The sequence below is a fragment of the Oncorhynchus tshawytscha genome, linkage group LG11 (assembly GCF_018296145.1).
Source record: "Oncorhynchus tshawytscha isolate Ot180627B linkage group LG11, Otsh_v2.0, whole genome shotgun sequence".
In the NCBI taxonomy this organism is placed as follows: domain Eukaryota; kingdom Metazoa; phylum Chordata; class Actinopteri; order Salmoniformes; family Salmonidae; genus Oncorhynchus; species Oncorhynchus tshawytscha.
Genome location: NC_056439.1, coordinates 6,785,552 through 6,807,332, shown reverse-complemented (window position 1 = coordinate 6,807,332; position 21,781 = coordinate 6,785,552). Strand labels below are relative to the sequence as shown.

The following is a 21,781-nucleotide window of genomic DNA, read 5'->3' as shown; positions in this document are numbered from 1 at the left end:
ATTCTTATTTACAATGACGGCCTACACCAGCCAAACCCGGACAACGCTAAGCCAATTGTGCACCGCCCTATGGGACTCTCAATCATGACCGGTTGTGATACAGCCTGTATTCAAACCATTTGCACAACAGCATGTGACATTTATTGTCAATCAGTGTTGCTTCCTAAGTGGACAGTTTGATTTCACAGAAGTGTGATTGACTTGGAGTTACATTGTTGTTTAAGTGTTCCCTTTATTTTTTTGAGCAGTGTATAAAGTGTTGGTCCCATGTTTTATGAGCTGAAATAAAAGATCCCAGGAACAAAAAGCTTATTTCTCTAAAATGTGTTTACATCTGTGTTAGAGAGCATTTATCCTTTCCCAAGATAATCCATCTACCTGACAGGTGTGGCATATTAAGAAGCTGATTAAACAGTATGATGATTACACAGGTGCAGTTTGTGCTGGGGACAATAAAAGGTCACTCAACACAACACCACAGAAGTCTCACGTTTTGAGGGAGCGTGCAATTGGCATGCTGGCTGCAGGAATGTCCACCAGACCTGTTGCCAGATAATTGAATGTTCATTTGTCTACCATAAGCCATCTCCAATGTTGATTTAGAGAATTTGGCAGTACTACCAACCGGCGTCACAACTGCAGACCACATGTAACCACGCCAGCCCAGGACCTCCACATCCGGCTTCTTAACCTGCGGGATTGTCGGAGACCAGCCATCCGGACAGCTGATGAAACCGAATCATTTCTGCACAAACGGTCAGAAACGGTCTCAGGGAAGCTCAGCTGCGTGCTCGTCGTCCTCACCAGGGTCTTGACCTGATTGCAGTCTGGCATCGTGACCGACTTAAGTGGGAAAATGCACACCTTCGATGGCCACTGGCATGCTGGAAAAGTGTACTCTTCACGGATGAATCCAGTTTCAACTGTACCGGCCAGATGGCAAACAGCGTGTATGGTGTCGTGTGGGTGAATGGTTTGCTGATGTGATGAGATCCTGAGGCCCATTGTCGTGCTATTCATCCCCCGCCATCACCTCATGTTTCAGTATAATGCAATGACCCCATGTCACATGGATGGGTACACAATTCCTGGAAGCTGAAAATGTCCCAGTTCTTCCATGGCCTGCATACTCACCATACATGTTACCCAATTGAGCATGTTTGGGATGCTCTGGATCGACACGTACGACAGCGTGTTTCAGTTCCCGCCAATATCCAGTAACATCGCACAGCCATTGAAGAGGAGCGGGACAACATTCCACAGGCCACAATCAACTGCCTAATCAACTCTATGGGAAGGAGATGTGTTGTGCTTCATGAGGCAAATGGTGGTCATGCCAGATACTGACTGTTTTTCTGAACCAGCCCCTACTTTGTTTTAAAAAGGTATCTGTGACCAATATATGCATCTGTAATCCCAGTCATATGCAAGCCATATTAGGGCCTAATTTATTTATGTCAATTGACTGATTTCCTTATATGAACTGTAAATCATATTTTTGTTCAGTGTAGATGGAATAAAGTAATTATATTATTTTCTACTCTATTCTTGCTAAACACACTGTTCTTTCTAAACAAGTCTGGTCTGAGCTTGAAAGATGGTCATCATAGGAGATTTGATGTGTAATGTAATAAGCAGGTCTGCCTTTCAAAAGGACAGCGTGCTTGCCTTTTTTCATTCAACCACACCCTTTGAGCTATGACATCATGTTGCCAACCAATAAGATCATTTCTATTAAGTAAAGCAGAGGCCAAGAGATTAGTGTTTTTTTTATGCTTTAAACACTAACAGCGATCCTTGAAGCACCATCTCTGAAACCATTAACACTTGTAGCCAATGCATTAACCATTTGTACCAAACTGAATGCACGTTCTCTGCTTTACACTCAGTTTGCAATTTAATAACATACTTCTAGCAAAACTGTAAACATTGGTCTCTACATTGCTACACAATTTCGCCAATTGCCTTTCCACATGTGAAAACACTTTTAGATAATGAGTTCACTTACAAATCAGAGCTTGAGCACTATAAATAGGCCACAGGTAAACATTTGGTTTGGACAACAATGTTGTCAACCATGGGATGAGCATGAGGGAGACTGGGCAACCGGGTTCAACCAAATCTGAGCCACTATACTGTTGCAGGTATCATCTAGATATTTCGAAATGAGACTAAGTGCTGTAGTCTTACTGGTACAGTAATATGTACTGTACTTTCATAATAAGGATCTTCACTAAAACCATTCAAATGTTTTTACAGAACTGCAAGAAAACCAGTATCTGGTGGAAGAGGTCGACTGTTCACCCCAGAGCAGGAGACCCACATTGTAAATATGGTCATTGCAAATAACTGCATCAGACTCAGAGAACTGCAGGACCACATAATGGTAGATAACACCATATTCCAAAACGTCAACAGAGTGAGTCTCTCTGCACTGTCTCGTCTACTGAAACGCAATAGAATTAGGATGAAGCAGCTGTACAGAGTCCCTTTCGAAAGAAACGCAGACCGTATAAAACAACTGAGATATGAATATGTGCAGGTAAGCTATACTATCCTATCATTGGTACTGGATCTGGAAGTGTATGGTGCTACATCATATTGACTGATCCCTGTCTTCTCCTACTGTGCTACATTGTCTTGTCTCTTTCAGAGAGTCATGGAGCTAGAAGCAGATGCAGTGCATCATGAGCTAATATATGTGGACGAGGCAGGTTTCAACCTTGCAAAAACAAGGAGCCGCGGCAGAAATATCATTGGACACCGTGCCATCATCAACGTCTCGGGACAACGTGGTGGCAACATAACAATGTGTGCGGCTATTAGTCAAAATGGCGTCCTTCACCATCATGCAATCCTAGGCCCATACAACACTGCACACATTATCACATTTCTGGACACCCTCCACAACAGACTAATCCCTGATGACCAGGGGCCAGAGCAGCCCAGGTACGTTATCATCTGGGACAATGTTAGTTTCCACCGGGCTGCTGTGGTCCGCAATTGGTTCACAGGTCACCCACTTTTCATCTCACTCAATCTCCCCCCATACTCTCCGTTCTTGAGTCCTATTGAAGAATTCTTCTCTGCATGGCGTTGGAAGGTGTACGATCGCCAGCCCCACCAACGCATACCCCTTCTACAGGCAATGGAGGAGGCTTGTGGAGACATCGATCAGGGTCATGCCATGCCTGGATACAGGACTCCAGGCGATACTTTCCACGCTGCCTAGCTCAAGACAACATCGCATGTGATGTGGATGAAGTCTTATGGCCAGACCCACAAAGGCGGCGGGATTTAGCCTAATTTTCTTCTGTTATTTGTTTTCTTCTTGCGCCAATGATTTTGTTTTCTTCTACTGCGCTTTTGTTGTTTGAGGAGTGTTTGAACATTGAGGGGTAAAAAAAAACTTTTCCCCCTTATCTGTATTAACACACTATCATGTTCGGAATACACATCCATAATTTACACATTTGGATACCTGTGTTTACTACATGTATGACAAAACTTTATTGCAAACTGCTATGCCCTGCCCACAGAAAAAGTAAAAGCCACAAGTGTTTTTCATTTGTACTATCAGTGTGTAGTTGGTGCTTTGTGTGCTTATTCAAATGATGGGCTGTGTGTACTGAATTGACGCAAAAACACTTTTTTTTAAATACTGAAGGGTTTTGCAAGAATTTATTAATGTTTTGGTGGCTAGTGTGTAGAGTTTTGCAAAAAATAGCCTATAGTTTCAAAGATAGTGCCTAAGCAATCAGAAAAAAACGGCATGGCAAGTATGTAATGGCAAGAGTTGTGGAACAGGGAGGGAAAGGGAAGACACCTGTATAAGATCCAGGAAAAGTTGGGGGAGGTCCTCGGGTCAACAGAGAAGGGAGGAAGACGTAATCACAAGCCTGAAACTGGGACACACAAGGCTCAACAGCACTTTGAAATTAGGGAAACAATCCGACTGGGAAGTGTGATCAATGCCAGGAGATGGAGACAGTGGAACACATCCTATTTCAGTGACAGCGATATGGGAGGGAACGGGACAGTTTTATTAGTAGGAATAATGGCATTGAACAGCCTAGTTTAATTTAATTGTTAAGAAAACCTTAAGGTGATATTGTAGTCAATGATGTATTCCGATAGGGAGAATTGTTAAATTGGGTAGGATTCAACTTCAGACCTTATCCATCTCTGGTCCACAGTCCAGTAGGTGGCGGTAATGCATCACTAAATTTGGTTGTCGAAGGCGATTTACAAACCACTGAAGAAGTGTACACAGAAGTGACCAAAAATTTTCACTTTAGCGTTTTTGTTGTTATTTAGACGTTTATTAACACCCTGGAACTCGAAATATGACTCATTTAACTACACAGCATCACATACTTACCCCGGGTAGTTTTTAATTCGCGTTGGGGACAGGACTTGGTGGATAGGTCTGTTAATAGGTAACTAACGCTAGCTAGCTGCAAACAATGGCTAACTGTATGGTTTTTCACACTCAAATAGCCTCCATCATGGAGGTTCTAGCGAATGCAGCCGTGGCAGAGATCTGTAAACTCCTAGACGACGACTATGCAGTGTGTCGTTTGGAAATAACTCAAAGCCAGAAAGAAAACAGGACATTGCGGAGAAAACTACTAGAACTGAAGGTGGCACGGGAGCGCGCAGAGAGGACAACGCGAGAGCGCGTCCTCGGCAGTCGTCCCAGTAGCGTCAAGATCCTCGATCGATACAGAGGAATGGCAAGAGGTACATTTTTCTGAATGTGGATGCTGCGGGGCCTATCGCCCCGTTCACATCTGCGCACGTGTGACTTCAGATGCGTTAACAACAGGTTAACCAGATTTGGGTCTTGGTCAGTTTTGGGATAGTATACAATAACTCCACTGAATTTATTTAACTAACTTGCAAAAAGACAATCATTTTCTAACCAGATTCTTGATTTACTGCATTTCCTATGTAACAATCAATCCATCTATAAATTGTATATCAAGAAGTTATGCTTAGTGTCTGTCACCTTACATCCTTGACAATTCTAGTGTCAAAGCTGTCATTAGTGTACAATATAGCGTTGAGCATTGACAGTGGCTAACCTAACCACCTCTTTTCCCCCAATCACTCTCTCAGGTGAAGGACATCTCACTGGAAGCCACAGGAGCTTTGTGAAGCCAGCGGGACACAATATATGGAAAGATGACCAACCAATCACTGTTGATGAGGAGAGTGGAACCTCAACCCAGCACGTTATCATGATAGAGGTCAGTGGAATAGTGTTACAGTACATTTCAGAAAGGCTCCCCTCAGCTATTCACTTCCTTACATGTACATCAGCATTTATCTGCCTGTGAGACTTCACTATGCCATTGTTATCCTATTCAACTCATGTACCGGTAATAACCTCTTGTGTCAGGCTGCAGAGGCTGTAGGCCCTGGGGTCAAGCAGGAGAGGTCTGAAGGAGAAGAGGACCCACGGCAACGCAGAGACATCCAGACTGGAGCGGCTGGAGAGCACCCTGTAGCCACGGAGGACCTCGCCACCACCACCCAGCCCAGGACCCGATGCAGCATCACGGAGGTCAGTGGAATGCCGAACACCGTCCTCAAGTCAGAGACAGACACCGAGACGTTAACTGTAACACAAATGATCTCACACACAGGATCTGACCACAGATCAGACCCAAAGAGACTGAGTCTGGGTAGACTTTGCTGTCCTCCTGCTCCCGGCTCAGAGTACTTATCAGTATTACACCAGAGCCAGGGGACGGTTAATTCCTATGGAGATAGTTATGCGTTAAACACTGGAGGTGATGATACGTCTTGTTCTTACACTACAGAGATGGACCCTGGCAACATATCCTTGGGTTTAGAGACACAGACTGTTCGGTCCAGAGGGGACTGGAACCAGTACAGTAGTAGTGTATACTCTGAAGGGTTCCTAGATAAGAAAGGGGAGGGTCTGGTCGTAGATGAAGTGACTGTGAAAGTGGAAGGTGACACTCCTCTGACATGGAATGCAGATGAGACTCCGTTAGGAGAAGGACACTCGCAGGGCAACACCAGTGACTTCTTAGACTACAGGGAAAGCTTAGAGACAACCCACTCCCCTTTACATGCGTTCAGTGGTCCCGACCCAGTGTCCACGTCGATGGGGCCTTTCGATTCACACGGCCACATCCTTTTTGATCAGGTATTGAACTCAAAAGACAGGACTAGAGCCCAGTCTCAGGGAGTGGGAGCCACATCAGGCACTAGTAAAGAGAAACGGTTCCTCTGCATGTTCTGTAACAAAGGCTTCCGCTGCACCCAGAAGTTGGAGATCCACCAGAGGGTCCACACAGGAGAGAAACCCTTCAGCTGTACCCAGTGTCATATGCGCTTTGCCCAGGCTGGCAACCTGAAGAGGCACCAGAGGGTCCACACAGGGGAGAAACCATACAATTGCCCCCACTGTGAAAAGAGGTTCTCCCACCAACACCAACTGAAGATGCACCTGAAGGTCCACACTGGAGAGAGGCCGTTTGCCTGTAATCACTGTGGGAAGAGGTTCTCAGAGAGGAGCTACCTCAGGATACACCACAAGAAAAACCATTCCACTCAATAACATCAAAAGAAACCATTCCACTCGATAGCTTCTGACATTTCAATCAAGCCCTGCATTAAAGCTAGACTCAGCTAGATGATGTACATGCACAAAGTAAACAACAGTAGTGTGTCAATTTGCGCAACAGCTAAGCGTGAGGCTGAACTTCTCTGCGGTTTTGGTACCACAGCTACCATGTTGTAGCAATGTGAAGCGAACCCGTGTGCATGCACAGATACTCTGTGTGACTGTGAGAGAGCAAAGTCTAGCATCACGCTCATCAAAATATCTTCGGTTCTGATAGTGGTAACCTCAGTCTTCCTTTAAAAATGAACGTTCATTTTGATTGTTGTCAGAATAACGGGAATAACAGATTTCTGGGTAGAATATTTTATTCAAGCATTGTGTCATTTATAAAGGCATATATAAGCTTAATGAGTCTTCTACATAGTGTTTGTACTATGTAGGCAATATGATATTCACAAATGCCTATTTCATTCATTCCCCCCCAAGACACTTTTAATGAGAAAATGAGTGCAGTTCATCAAGTCCATGCAGATTTGTAGTTGGGCCGGAGGTATGTGGTGGTTTTCATATGGTGTAATTAAAATGTGTTTATGTTTAATAAACACAAAATGGAACTTTTCATTCTAAGACTTTCATTGAGACTCTCTTTAATATACATCTCACCCTATTCTGCATACACCCAACAGTGCTTTATAACCTATATACACTTACTAAATATACCTACACTAGGGCTGTGACAGTCATGGAATTTTGGATGAAGGTAATTGGCCTGCCACATTTTAAGGCACATTTTCTCCTCTCCTTCACTCCTGACTGCATGTTCTGCCATAGAAATATAATGACTAGAACCGGCGTCCCCATTCAAGTCATTGATGGCATAATACAACATGTTGCTTGTTTCAGCAAGGAGCTACAAAGTTTCATTGCCTTGTTAGGAGTCCATGTTATAGGAAAAATGGACTTCAACCGCACAAATGCCTGACCGTCCCATCTTCAGTCCGCTGTTCATTCCACAATTATATATACACACAACAGAAATATAAACGCAATATGTAAAATGTTAGTTCCATGTTTCATGAGCTGAAATAAAAGATCCCAGATATTTTCCATATCCACAAAAAGCTTTCCCAAATTTTGTGCACAAATTTGTTTGCATCCCTGTTAGTAAGCATTCCTTGAGGACCAATTAAAATCAGATTACCTCCCTCTCGCAAAGACTGCATCATTACCTCTTCATTTGAGTAAGAACACTTCAATATTTTATGAAATCAAATGTTTTGTTTCTTTGTGTTAAATTGTGAAATACATGTCACATTATTTAGTAATGACAGAATGCATTTGAAACTTCACAGCACAGTAAAACTTTTGTTTGACAAATACAATTATGATTAAAATATAAGAGTGGGAAAAAGGATGCTCATACATTGATAAGCACAACAGAAACGGCATTAATGCTAAGTAATAAAATGAAGACGGTACTTCTAAAATCCTATTTCACACCATAGCCTGCTGAATTTGCAAGCTTTTTCTTTCATTTTGATTTCGGCACAAATGAAAATGTGGCACTGACCTACCCATGGATTGATGTTTCCATGTTGTCTCAATGAAGAGTTCGGCGTTCGACTAGCCCTGAGCGATATGCACACACAGATCCAGGCCTGCCAGAGTTAGCAGGCAGGCGGATGAGCAATATCCACCGTTGTAATACTGATGAAGCCTGAGCTGGATTGTGAAACCCTGAGTAGATCTAGCTGGCTTCGTATGATACACCTCTGAGGGAGTGTATGTCTGTGTAATCTGTATCACCTCTCTTCCAGGAGGAGGAGGGTCCAGGGGTGCTGCTGGTGAAGGAGGAGGGGTGTGAGGAGGGTCTGGGGAACACTGAGGGGACCATGGTCATGGAGGACAACCAGACTACACCTCCTCCTGAACCCACAGAGGAACCAGCTGAGCAGCACAGGACCACACACAGTCTCACTGAGGTGACCCCACTGTGAACTACTGTCTGAATGGTATTAGGTCTGGGCCCATATCCACAAAGCCTCAGAGCAGGAGTGCCGATCTAGGATCAGTTTTACCTTTTAGATCATAATGAATAAGACAATGTAGACAGCTGGTGACCTGATCCTCGATCAGCACTTCTACTCAGACTTTGTTGGGCCCGTATCCACAAAGCGACTCAGAGTAGGACATTGGTTGTAAGTGCTGAGAATAGAGACATTTTACTTCTACTCTTATGGGTAAAAATAAAAGCTATGCTTGAAGCCTCTTTAGTCATGAGTCCCACCTAGTTGACAGATACAGTGCCTTGCGAAAGTATTCGTCCCCCTTGAACTTTGCGACCTTTTGCCACATTTCAGGCTTCAAACATAAAGATATAAAACTGTATTTTTTTGTGAAGAATCAACAACAAGTGGGACACAATCATGAAGTGGAACGACATTTATTGGATATCTCAAACTTTTTTAACAAATCAAAAACTGAAAAATTGGGCGTGCAAAATTATTCTTAATTTTCTTATTATTATTAATTATTGACAATGATTTCACAAGGCCTATTTCATATGTTATGTTTAATTACCTAGGTGTTATTTCAAGTTATCCCTTTGGAACTTAACATCAAAACTGCTCAAAAATATGACCTAAGCCTTTAACGGAGTGAGCACTTGTCATTCACTCGAGTCGGACACTTTTTTGGCCAAAATGATCATTGAGACGATCAGAGCGCACTTGTATCCCAACTGGAACTTGTCAATATTCCAAAACCAGTGCTTAATTTGAGGAACTGGATCCGGGAACCTCTCCGTTTTGGACTGTTTCGTTCCGGTACCTTGAAGAGGAGTGAGACAACATTCCACAGGCCACAATCAATCAGCAGCCTGATCAACTCTATGCAAAGGAGATGTGTCGCAAAGGATATTTCTTTAAAATGCCAACATTTTAAGCAATAAATAATAGGCAAAGTGATCGCGTCAGTCGGAAATTCCATTTGACGTACAGCCCCATTCACCGTGGTTGTCTGAAGCGTGCTATAGAGTGCACAGCGGGCGATGCCTCATCACGATTGTTGCAAATGATGGGGAATAACCAATGTCAATAAGCATCATCAGTCTTTCCTTTGCAGTACCTCAAACTGTTGCGATAACCAGCTGAGAAACTTATGAGTGGATTTTACTCCTGGCTCAGAGTTTGTCTGGGCAGCATCTTAACCCCACCCTAAAACCTACTCTGAGCTGTTTGTTGTTGTTGTCTTAAAAACAGGTTTTAAACAGTACTCCTAAGACCTTTTCTGAGATGGTTTGTGGATACGGCCCTGTTCTTGATACATTTTGTCTTAAGTGTGGGACCATGCCTTTCAATTATCAACCCATTAAAGATTGTCAAGTAGTCACATCAACTAACGTGTTTGCATAGTACTCACAGCAATCCCTCATTGCCCAATCAGAAGATGCTCCATAGCAGGGTGCTCATATCAGATTTCTTGATCCAACATCCTCTCACTTTGTATCTCTTACAGTCAGTACACATGGAGGATGGGAAGATTGATCTGCTGTTAGTCAAAGAGGAGACAATAGAAGATGGACCAGAGAGCATTGATCTGCTGAGTGGACTAAAGATGGGGGAGCAAGGTAAGGGAGACATACTCACACAGTTTATTAGGTACACCATCCCGTTCACGAAAATGGTTTGCTTCTGCAGACAGTGATTCATGTGGCTGTAGCTTGCTATATAAAGCAGGCAGACAGGCACAGAGGCATTCAGTTACTGTTTGATTGAACGTTAGAATGGGCAAAACGAGTAACCTAAGCGACTTTGAGTGTTGAATGATCGTTGGGCCAGGCGCGCCGGTTCCAGTATCTCAGAAACGGCCTCCTGGGCTTTTCACGCACAATAGTGCCTAGGGTTTACTGAGACTCTGTGACAAAGAAAAAAACATCCAATCAGTGGTAGTCCCGTGGGTGAAAAAAACAGCCAGAATTGTGCAAGCTAACAGGCGGGTCACATACAGGCAAAGAAAAATGGCGCAGCACAACAGTGCTGTGCTGAACGGCATCTCTGAACGCACAACTCGTCGGTCCTTGTCACGGATAGGCTATTGCAGCAGATCACCACACCGGGTTCCACTCCTATCAGCTAAAAACAAGAAGAAGTGGGTGCAGTGGGCACGCAATCACCAACACTGGACAATTGGAGTGTGAAAAACATTTGCTGGTCCGACGAATCCCGGTTACTGTTGCCTCATGCTGATGGCAGAGTCAGGATTTGGCATAAGCAGCATGAGTCCAGGGCTCGATACTGCCTGGTGTCAACGGTACAGGCTGGTGGTGTAAGGGTGTGGGGAATGTTTTCCTGGCACGTTAGGTCCCTTGATACCAACTAAGCAACATTTGAATGCCACAGCGTATCTGTCGCTGTTCTGGAGGAAAAAGTGGGCCCAACCTGTACTAGATGGGTGTACCTAATAAAATGTGTATAGCCTACTTTTTAAAAATATTTTTTATTCTATTTAACCTTTATTTAACTAGGCAAGTCAGTTAAGAACACATTCTTATTTACAATGACTGCCTACTGGGGAACAGTGAGTTAACTACCTTGTTCAGGGGGATTCGATCGAGCAACCTTTCGGTTACTGGCCCAATGCTATAACCACTAGGCTACCTACCAAGTACCTGTCTTGACTGCATCAAACCGAGAGAAGTTAGTTGGCTAAAATAGCTAACTAAGTTAGCTAGCTGGGCTAATTGAGTCTGCATGCACTTTTTTCCTGTCCGTCAGTAACAAATAACAACACCTCCATTCAGATGATCAAATAGCAGCCTACCTGTTGGGTCTTGTTCGTTGTAGCATATACAGCAGATCAGAACGACAGATTCTTACATTGTCAGCTCGGGGATTCGATCTAGCAACCTTTCGGTTACTGGCCCAACGCACTAACCACTAGGAATAGTGGTTAGAGTGTTGGGAATAGAATATATCTTCAATGGAATAGATCTTCAATGGGAATAGTGATGCACCTGGCTGTAATTATTTCTTCATTTTCTTCATTCATAAAATGAAACTTACGTTTCCATGCAAAAACACGTATTATAATGTATGAATTTGACCGGGTAATTGATTCAAACTCCATATGTAGAGTTCTCTGCCATGTTTGTAAAGTCTATTTTCTAAACTCTTCCTGCAGGTGGTTGGCTGGAGGCTAACAGAGGAGACTGGGCAGCCATCTTGGTATCTCAGACGGCTGCATCCAAGGGCCCGGGGGTCGACATCACCAAGCAGGCCAAGACCAGAGACGACATAGTGGAGGTCAGTGGATGGGACAGCGTCCTCAACTCTGGGCTGGTGAACAACACTGTTAACCACAACCAGAAACAGACAGTCGAACACAAAACAACAACCAAACGTAGTCTCCATGACAACAGACTGGCTGAGACCAGAGCGAGGCGTAGATTTGGTCTGCGGGGACAAGGTGTCCCTATGTGGCGGGAGAGAACAGACACAAACTCGGCTAGCGATGCTCCATCCTGCTCCTATAGTTGTGATTCAGAAAGACTGATGGCGCCTCAGGTTAACCCCCTAACAGGTGCTGCCTTCAGCCTGCCTTCTATAGGATCTATCAACTGGAACATGGACCCTGCGAAAACACAGACACTCCCTGGCCTTCATCCTCCTCACACTCTCCTAATGTTAAACCAGACCTCAGACAATGCCAGTGCCTCAATACTAAATGGCTGCACAAGCTCATTGACAAATGGCATTATTGGAGATGGAATCTGTGGGAAAGCCTTCAGTTTCCCCAAACAGGTGGAGATCCACCAGAGGATTCACACGGGGGAGAAACCATTCGGCTGCCAACTGTGCCGGGCCAGTTTCTCACATTCATTCAACTTAAAGAGGCACCAAAGGGTCCACACAGGGGAGAAACCCTTCAGCTGCCCCCAGTGTGAGAAAAGGTTCTCACACCAGCACCAGCTGAAGATGCACCTGAAGGTCCACACGGGAGAGAGGCCATTCGCCTGTACACACTGCGGGAAGAGGTTCTCAGAGAGGAGCTACCTCAGGATACACCAGCAGAAAATGCACACAGCCCGAGTATAATGACATGTAATGTAGTACTAGTTAGTTTGTAGTTAATTGTGTTGGCTTTGGAAGTAGTAGGGAACTGGATGAGCTGAGGAAATAATGAGTATGATGAGGCAGAGTAGATGATATGGTGATGGTTGGTGTGATGTCTATAAAAATGCTTCACTAATGAAAAGTGACAACCTTGTCCTGTTGTTTAATGCTGGTGTTTTTTAATGAGACGATAGTGCCTTAATTCAGGTTTACTTGACATGAAGTAGTGAAGCAATGTGTGCATTTGTACATATTTAGTTATTTTTAGGTGTTTTTAATATGTATTTTTTAAATCAGGTCTTTTGTTTTTAATAACATCAAGTTTTTTTTAATTGCAAATGTCTGCCATTTTTAAGCCAAGGATTTGCAGATTGACTGACAGTTTAACACTTTTTGGCTTTGCGAGCTTTGTTTCCAAAATGCATCCGGACACAGTACCATCTTTTTTTTTTTAATTTCACCTGGTTGCCAATTCCAGATCTTTTAAGAACATCATTTGAGGAGTCTCCTGAAGCGTGAGAGGAATGGGAGCTAGAGGAATCCACTAGCGCTGAGGGCTCGTAACGAAGGACGACCGGCTACTATACTGTCCAGTGGCTATAAGAGACTCAGGCTGGTTCCCAGACTTACCCTCTACAAGACCGTCAGCAAGACTTCGTCACCATCCTCTGTCTAGCTCCCTTCGCTCAAGCCATGAACTGACCCTCTACGTCTTCGGAGGATGCCGCTTTCAACGACTTGGCCCACTATTGGTTGACCCGTCATGATATATTGCTTGTTTTTTGTCTTCTTTTAGCTCTTGAAGCGCGTTGAGATTCTATGAAAAGCGCTATAGAAATGTAATGTTGAATCTTTTCCAAATTATTCTAAAATTAATTTCAGCAAAGTGAGTGTACCAGATTTACAGAAAAGTAAATAGTGGGAAGATATGCTACTTGTCACATGTATTGTTTTGTGCAATAAAAGTACTGTAATTCACATTATGTGAGTGCATGACCATTTCGTTGAAATTAAATACAAAATTGACTCTGTGCTGATTGACTTGGTTGTTTTTGTATCAAATCAAAATGTATTATCATTGCAGGGACTGAGTTTCCCTGATCTCCGTCTAACCAAAACATTATACTTCATTCTTGAATCAACACAGATGGACATTTTCTATAATAAACTCCAATGGCTCCATATTGTTAGGTACTTGAATCACAGTGTTAGAGATGGGCTTGACTGTGGTTAACGTTTTATAATATGTTTCTGTTTGTACAGCAAAGTTTCTTATATAAACCTTTATGTTCTTCTGTTCAATTTGTGTTTATAGTATGGGGTTTGGGTTCATAGAAAGCCTGGGTCTAGCCTTCCTCAGTTACCTCAGGTTTACCCCACCAATACAGAGAGGGTCAGGATGGGCGTTCACCACGAGAGGTACCTAGCCACAATCCCAACAACACCCAAACAATGGCTAAAGGTCAAGTAGGGAGCTCAAATACTAACCACCTGAGGGTGGTGGCTCCTGCTTCTACCTCCTCTGGCTGGTGTCATTGGGTCACAACGTGGGAGGCTGAGCATTAGGACGGACAGCGACAAACCGTATGCCTGCCCCACGTGTGGGAAGCACTTTACTAAGGTGAAATATGTAAAGCAGCACCAGATCGTTCACACCAAGGAGAGGCCCTTCAAGTGCAAACTATGTTACAAGAGCTTCTCCAGCCTGAGTAACATTATCAGACATAGGAGTGTCCACAACTGGGAGAAGTCGTAGCAGTTTGTCTTGAGATGTACACAGAGAATATCTGGGAACCATTCTTTAGCTGAAATATTATAGTGATCATGTAAAGTAGGGCCAGGCGGTATATCATATTTTACTATATAGCGGTAGTTTGTGTTTTTACTTGTATAACGGTCTTTCAGTGTTTGGTTTGATAAACGTGTTAAGCCAGTGTAATGTCCGTTTTTATAGTTTGCGACTTGAGTAGTCTCCCTTCCACACACACCAAGCCCTGCACTCGGTGTCACTCAAGGAGAGCATGTTTTGCTGCTTACCACGAGTCACAACTACCACATGCAGTGACAGTCTGCATGGTCAATGCATTCTATAATTTCACTATTAGTTTGTGTATCTTACTGTCTGCAAACAGCTAGTTTGTATTTTCTTAGTAAGGTGTGGCGAAAATAAATCGTATTAGCTAATGCTAATCGCACCTAGTTAGAGCAAACGCAGCTATCTAGCCGGATACCTGGTGTAGGCCGAACATGTTTGTGCAACGGTATATCCTAAATCGAAGAGGAACAGGCAAAGCATAAATATTTCAGCTACAGTAAGCGAAACATTTCATGTAACGTTCATTAGGCTCCACTGGGAAACACTGACCAACATTGGTTCCTACCCTGTCACAATAACCTTCCCTGGCTTTTTAATTCGTTATGTCATATGCTGCATTCAAAGTGACCACTATATTCCAGATTTTGGTTGAAGTTTCATTAAACAGTATAAAACCCATCAGAATGTACAAAGCCCCATTTATTTGCGTGTTTATCATTTAGAATAAGAATTTCCTTCGAACCTTGCCACCGATATGATCTAGCCAGCCGTTCTTTTTAGGTAATTTACTGCTCTGAGTTTGAAAGGGTTTTCACTAGATAACACAGCCAAAGTCAACATTGGTTATATCATAAAAATATATGAAAATAAAAATGAGCTTTCTGGTCTTAATTTAAGGTTAGGTTTAAAATCAATGTTAAGAGAAATTGTAGAAATAGGCAGAGTTCAGCCATAATTATGACTTTGTATCTGTGTACGCTAGAGAAACAGATCGAAATATACTAATCATGAATTGGTTGATGTAACGTAATAAGCATTACCGTAAGTCAATGAACAGCACGCATACCCCTTTTCATTTGCCACGCCCTTTGAGCCATGACGCCAACCAATAATATCCTTTCTCTAAAGTGCAAACGAAAGTAAACAGTGACCAAGAGCAATTTAAACTTGAGCGTTTTCTATTGTTATTTAGACGATTATTAACGACATGGAACTCAAAATATGACTAATTTAACAGCAAAGCATCACATACGTACCCCCATGTAATATTTAATTCGCGTTGGAGAGGACTTGGTTGATATATGTTATCTAGGTAAGGCTAGTTACTTTACCTGCTAACAATGGCTAACGTTACTAACTGTATGGTTTTTCACACTCAAATTGCCTCCATCATGGAGGTGCTAGCGAATGCAGCCGTGGCAGATATCTGTAAACTCGTAGACGACGACTATGCAGTGTTTCGTTTGGAAATAACTCATAGCCAGAAAGAAAACAGGGCATTGCGGAGGAAACTACAGCTACAGGAACTGAAGTTGGAACAGGAGCGCGCAGAGAGGACAACGAGAGAGCGCGTCCTCGCCAGTCGCCCCAGTAGTGTCAAGATCCTTGACCGATACAGAGGAATGGCAAGAGGTACTTTTTGCAGAAGGCTGCGTGACCTGTCTCCCGGTTCCCATCAGCGCTTATGTTCCGATGTGTTGTTACCTAGAATTGGGTCTTGGTCAGTTGTTGGATAGTATGCAATGCTAGCCACTGATTACTGAGCACAATTTTATTTTACCAGGCAGGTCAATTAAAAACAAATGATTATTGCACAAAGAAAAACACTATTCTAACCAGATTCTTGATGTACTGAATTTCATATTATTATATACACTGAAAACAATGTGATGCATAGAACATAATACATCGCTCAATAAATTGTGTATCAAGAAGTTATAAGAAGTGTTACCTTACATCCTTGCCAATTGTAGACAGGGTCAATAGTGTACAATATGGCATTGAGCATTGACAGTACCTAACTTAACCCCCCCCCCAATCACTTTCTTACATGAAGGATATCTCACTGGAGGCCACAGGAGCTTTGTGAAGCCAGCGGGACACAATGCGTGGAGAAATGACAAACCCATAGCTATAGATGAGGGGAGTGGAACCTCAATGCAGAATGTTATTGTGATAGAGGTTAGTGTCATAGTGTGACATAAAATTTTAAGTACAGAAAATGTGGCCTGTTCACTTGCTTACATGTACATCCTTATTTATCTGCCATAGGGGAGCTTGTGAGACTTCTCCATGACATTGTTATCCAATTCTACTAATGTACCGATAATAACCTCCTCTCTTCTTGTGTCAGTCTGCAGATGTAGAGGCTGCAGGTCCTGGGGTCAAGCAGGAGAGGTCTGAAGGAGAGGAGGACCCACGGCACAGCAGAGACATCCAAACTGGAGCAGCCGCCGGAGTAGCGCACCCTGTAGTTCCGAAAGACCTCGCCGCCGCGCCCCAGGCCAGGACCCGACGCAGCATCACAGAGGTCAGTTGAATGCCGTCCTCAAGTCAGAGACTTTGACACACAGGCTCTTACACACAGGATCTGACCACAGATCAGACCCAGAGAGACTGGGCCTGGGGAGACTGGGCTGTCGTCCTGCTCCCAGCTCAGAGTATTTACCGGTATTTCACCAGAGCCAGAGGACGGTTCCTTCTCGTGGTAATTGTGACGCGTTAGATATTGGTGTTGATGATCTGTCTTGTTCTTACACTACATAGATGGACCCTGGCAACATATCCTTAGGTTTAGAGGAGAGATGAATCCTGGCAACATGTCCTTGGGTTTAGAGCAGAGATGGACAACTGCCGGCCCGCATATCAATTTCCAAAAACAGATATCAATTTTTTTATATATATATTTTTTAAAATTTGGTTGTGCATCAGCAGTTAATCTTGTGTCAGTCACTGACTGCTGCGCAATTAGCCCATGTCAGCTAACATTTTTAAGATTGGTAAGTCCAGCCAGCTATCTAAACTTGTAGTGATCATGGTCAAATTACCGACTGGGGGGCCCCCATTGATTATGTTCGTCACTCTTACTCGGATATCATATTCAAAACTACAAACATTTCTCTCCACCCCATCGCAAAATGTGTAGAGTCAGGGATCGCGACTCAGTGTCCACGTCGATGGCACCTTCCGATTCACACAGCCCTGTCCTTTTCGTTTAGGTATGAACTACAATTTAGTAGATATTAAGATGGTGCCGAAGAGGATCGCTGAATTTTTACATTCTCTTAACTGTGCTATTTTGTTAGTTTTTTTTTGCGTTGTTTAACTTATTTTGTTGTACATAATGTTGCTGCTCCCGTCCCTTATGACCAAAAATAACTTATCGACATAGGAACAGAGATTATTCACCTCGAGCTAGAAGAAGCTTTTTCCTTTAACGAGTTCGATGAGAAGGATATACTGCTTTCCCGGGAACAGGCCCAAATCCCTGTCATTTGCGTGAAGAGAAGATGGAGGAAAAGGGGGCGCAGGTCGGGCTGCCTTCTGAGAATCCGTAGGCGAGCGAGTAAACTCCCACTGCCATCTGTTCTACTAGCTAACGTGCAATCATTGGAAAATAAAATTGATGACCTATGATTAAGATTATCCTACCAACGGGACCTTAAAAACTGTAATATCTTATGTTTCACCGAGTGTTGGCTGAACGAAGACATGGATAATATAGAGCTGGCAGGATTTTCTATGCATCAGCAGAACAGAGAAGAAGCTACGTCTGGTAAGACGAGGGGCGGGGGTGTGTGTGTATTTGTCAATAACAGCTGGTGTGCAATGTCTAATATTAAAGAAGTTTCGAGGTATTGCTCGCCTGAGCTAGAGTACCTTAAAATAATCTGTAGACCACACTATCTACCAGGAGTTCTCTAGATTATTTGTAGCCTTCTATTTACCACCACAGACCGATGCTGGCACTAAGACCGCACTCAACCAACTACAAGCAAACAAGAAAATGCTCATCCAGAAGTGGCGCTCCTAGTGGACGGGGACTTTAATGCAGGCAAACTTAAATATGTTTTACCACATTTTTACCAGCATGTCACATGTGTAACCAGAGGGGAAAAAAACTAGACCACCTTTACTGCACACACAGATGCATACAAAGCTCTCCCCCGCCCTGCATTTGGCAAATCTGACCATAATTCTATCCTCCGGATTCCTGTTTATAAGCAAAAACTAAAGCAGGAGGTACCAGTGACTCGCTCAATACGGAAGTGGTCAGATGACGCAGATGCTACGCTACAGGACTGTTTTGCTAGCACAGACTGGAATATGTTCCGGGATTTATCCAGTGACATTGAGGAGTATACCACCTCAGTCATCAGCTTCATCAATAAGTGTATTGACAACGCCGTCCAAATCCCAACCAGAAGCCATGGATTACAGGCAACATCCGCATCGAGCTTAAGGCTAGAGCTGCCGCTTTCAAGGAGCGGGACTCTAACCCGGAAGCTTAGAAGAAATACCACTATGTCCTCAGACAAACCATCAAACAATCAAAGCATCAATACAGGATTAAGATTGAATCCTACTACACCGGCTCTCACGCTCGTCGGCTGTGGCAGGGCTTAAACTATTACAGACTACCAAGGGAAACCAGATGCGAGCTGCCCAGTGACGCGAGCCTACCAGACAAGATAAATGCCTTTTAATGCTCGCTTCGAGGCAAGCAACACTGAAGCATGCACGAGAGCACCAGCTGTTCTGGATGACTGTGTGATAACGCTCTCGGTATCCGATGTGAGCAAGACCTTTAAACAGGTCCACATTCACAAAGCTGTGGGGCCAGATGGATTACCAGGACATGTACTCAAAGCATGCCAGACCAACTGGCAAGTGTCTTCACTGACATTTTCAACATCTCCCTGACCGAGTCTGTAATACCTACATGTTTCAAGCAGACCACCATAGTCCCTGTGCCCAAGGAAGTGAAGGTAACCTGCCTAAATGATTACCGCCCCATAGCACTCACATTGGTAGCCATGAAGTGCTTTGAAAGGCTGGTCTTGGCTCACATCAACAGCATCCTCCCGGATACCCTAGACCCACTCCAATCCGCATGCCGCCCCAACAGATCCACAGATGACGCAACCTCAATCACACTCCACACTGCCCTTTCCCACCTGGACAAAAGGAACACCTATGTGAGAATGCTGTTCATTGACTACAGCTCAGCGTTCAACACCATAGTGACGATGAAGCGTATCACAAAGCTAAGGACCCTGGGACTTAACACCTCCCTCTACAACTGGATCCTTCTTGACGGGCCACCCCCAGGTGGTAAGGGTAGGCAACAACATGTCTACCATGCTGATCCTCAACACTGGGGCCCCTCAGGGGTGTGTACTTAGTCCCCACCTGTACTCCCTGTTCACCCATGACTGCGTGGCCAAACACGACTCCAACACCATCATTAAGTTTGCTGATGACACAAGTGGTAGGCCTGATCACCAACAACGGATGGACAGCCTATAGGGAGGAGGTCAGTGTGGTGCACCTGGACAACAACCTCTCCCTCAATGTGAGCAAGACAAAGGAGCTGATCATGGACTACAAGAAAAGGCAGGCCGAACAGGCCCCCATTAACATCGACGGGGCTGTAGTGGAGCGGGTTGATAGCTTCAAGTTCCTTGGTGTCCACATCACCAACAAACTATCATGGTCCAAACACACCAAGACAGTCGTGAAGAGGGCACAACAAAACCTTTTCCCCCTCAGGAGACTGAAAAGATTTGGCATAGGTCCCCAGATCCTCAAAGTTCTCCAGCTGCACCATCGAGAGCATCCTAACTGGTCATGGCCTGGTATGACAACTGACCGTAAGGCGCTACAGAGGGTATTGCGTACGGCCCAGTACATCACTGGGGCCAAGCTTGCTGCCATCCAGGACCTCTATACCAGGCGGTGTCAGAGGAAGGCCCTAAAAATTGTCAGACTCCAGTCACAGACTGTTTTCTCTGCTACCGCACGGCAAGCAGTATCGGAGCTTGCCGTCTAGGACCAAAAGGTTCCTTAACAGCTTCTACCCCCAAGTCATAAGACTTCTGAACAATTAATCAAATGGTTACCGGACCCCATTTGTTTTGTACACTGCTGCTATTTGCTGTTTTAGTATCTATGCATAGTCACTTCACCCCTACCTACATGTCAAATTACCTCAACTAACCTGTACCTCAACTAACACTGACTCGGTACCGGTAAATCCTTTTTATAGCCTCTTATTTTGTTACTTAAAAAAAAAAATCAACTTTAGTTTAATTGGTCAACTCTTCTTGAACCGCACTGTTGGTTAAAGGCTTGTAAGTAAGCATTTCACAGTAAGGTCTACACTTGTTGTATGCGGCGCATGTGACAATTTTATTTTATTTGAATTTATTGTTGTCAGCAGAAAAGATCCACAGATGCAATTGGAATAACGAGAGTAAATGATTTCAGTGTTGAATATTCCTGAGTAAAATATTGCATCCAGGCATTGTGACTTTTGACTTATCGTAGCTGACTATTTACCCATATGATATTTATGTCCACAATGATGGGTTTAACAACAATTAAGTAATTCTGTAACTACAGTATAGGACTCAAACATAGTGAGGATGGGTAAACGCTCCATGTTGAAAGTGTGTTTGTCTGTATCACCTGTTTCTTCTAGGAGGAGAGTCCCGAGTTGCTGTTGGTGAAGGAGGAGGGTCTTGGGAACCCTGAGGGGACCATGATCATGGAGGACAACCAGACTACATCTCCACCTGAGCTGCACAGTACCACACATAGTCTCACTGAGGTGAGCCCACTGTGAACTACTGTCTGTATGGTATTAGGTCAGGGCCTGTATCCACAAACCCTCTCAGAGAATGAGTGCTGATCTAGGATCAGTGGAAGCCTTTAATATAATTATGAATAAGGTTATGTAGATGGGTGGGGAACTGATCCTGTATCAGTACTCCTACTCTGAGACTCTATGTGGATCCGGGCCCAGGTCTTCATTAATTTAGTGTGGGACCATGCCTTTTCAATGTTCAAACCATTAGAGTGTCAAGTAATAAAATCAACTAACACTTTTGCATAGTACTCATAGATATCCCTAATTTCCCAATCAGAAGATGCTCCCAATCAGATGGTGCTCCTATCAGATTTCTTGTTCCAATATCCTCTCACTCTGTATCTCACTAAAGTCAGTAGACATGGAGGATGGGAAGCCTG

General features: G+C 43.8%; 2 protein-coding genes across 7 annotated transcripts in view; both read left to right on the top strand.

Annotated features, from left to right (window-relative positions):
* Nucleotides 1-1,289: 1,289 nt before the first annotated feature.
* Nucleotides 1,290-3,582, top strand: LOC112261346. Its single transcript, XM_024436612.2, has 2 exons — nt 1,290-2,542; nt 2,654-3,582. Exons 1-2 carry the CDS (start codon nt 2,333-2,335, stop codon nt 3,230-3,232), a joined length of 789 nt encoding a protein of 262 aa, XP_024292380.2. The 5' UTR covers nt 1,290-2,332; the 3' UTR covers nt 3,233-3,582.
* A 50-nt stretch (nt 3,583-3,632) lies between these two features.
* The window catches only part of LOC112262262 (zinc finger protein 554-like), a 141,488-nt gene continuing 123,339 nt past the window's right edge, over nt 3,633-21,781 (top strand). For 2 of the 6 annotated variants that reach the window (XR_002955308.2, XM_042330512.1), the window contains exon 1: nt 3,698-4,743. Coding sequence is in view for 5 of the 6 variants with exons in the window: in XM_042330512.1 (XP_042186446.1) it covers nt 4,467-4,743 (277 nt within the window). In the remaining variant the exon portion in view is untranslated. Of the gene's footprint in view, nt 4,744-5,121; nt 5,253-5,404; nt 7,077-15,635; nt 16,163-16,586; nt 16,712-16,883; nt 17,061-21,233; nt 21,363-21,781 lie in introns of those variants that run through there. The other 4 variants (XM_042330513.1, XM_042330514.1, XM_042330516.1 and 1 more) reach the window with 4 other exon arrangements.

What these genes read in the sequence shown, in the direction of transcription:
- LOC112261346 (XM_024436612.2), top strand. Translation starts at nt 2,333, where the DNA reads ATGGTCATTGCAAATAACTGCATCAGACTCAGAGAACTGCAGGACCAC. An exon ending in TGAGATATGAATATGTGCAG is followed by an intron (nt 2,543 to 2,653) that starts GTAAGCTATACT and finishes TGTCTCTTTCAG; the next exon opens with AGAGTCATGGAGCTAGAAGC.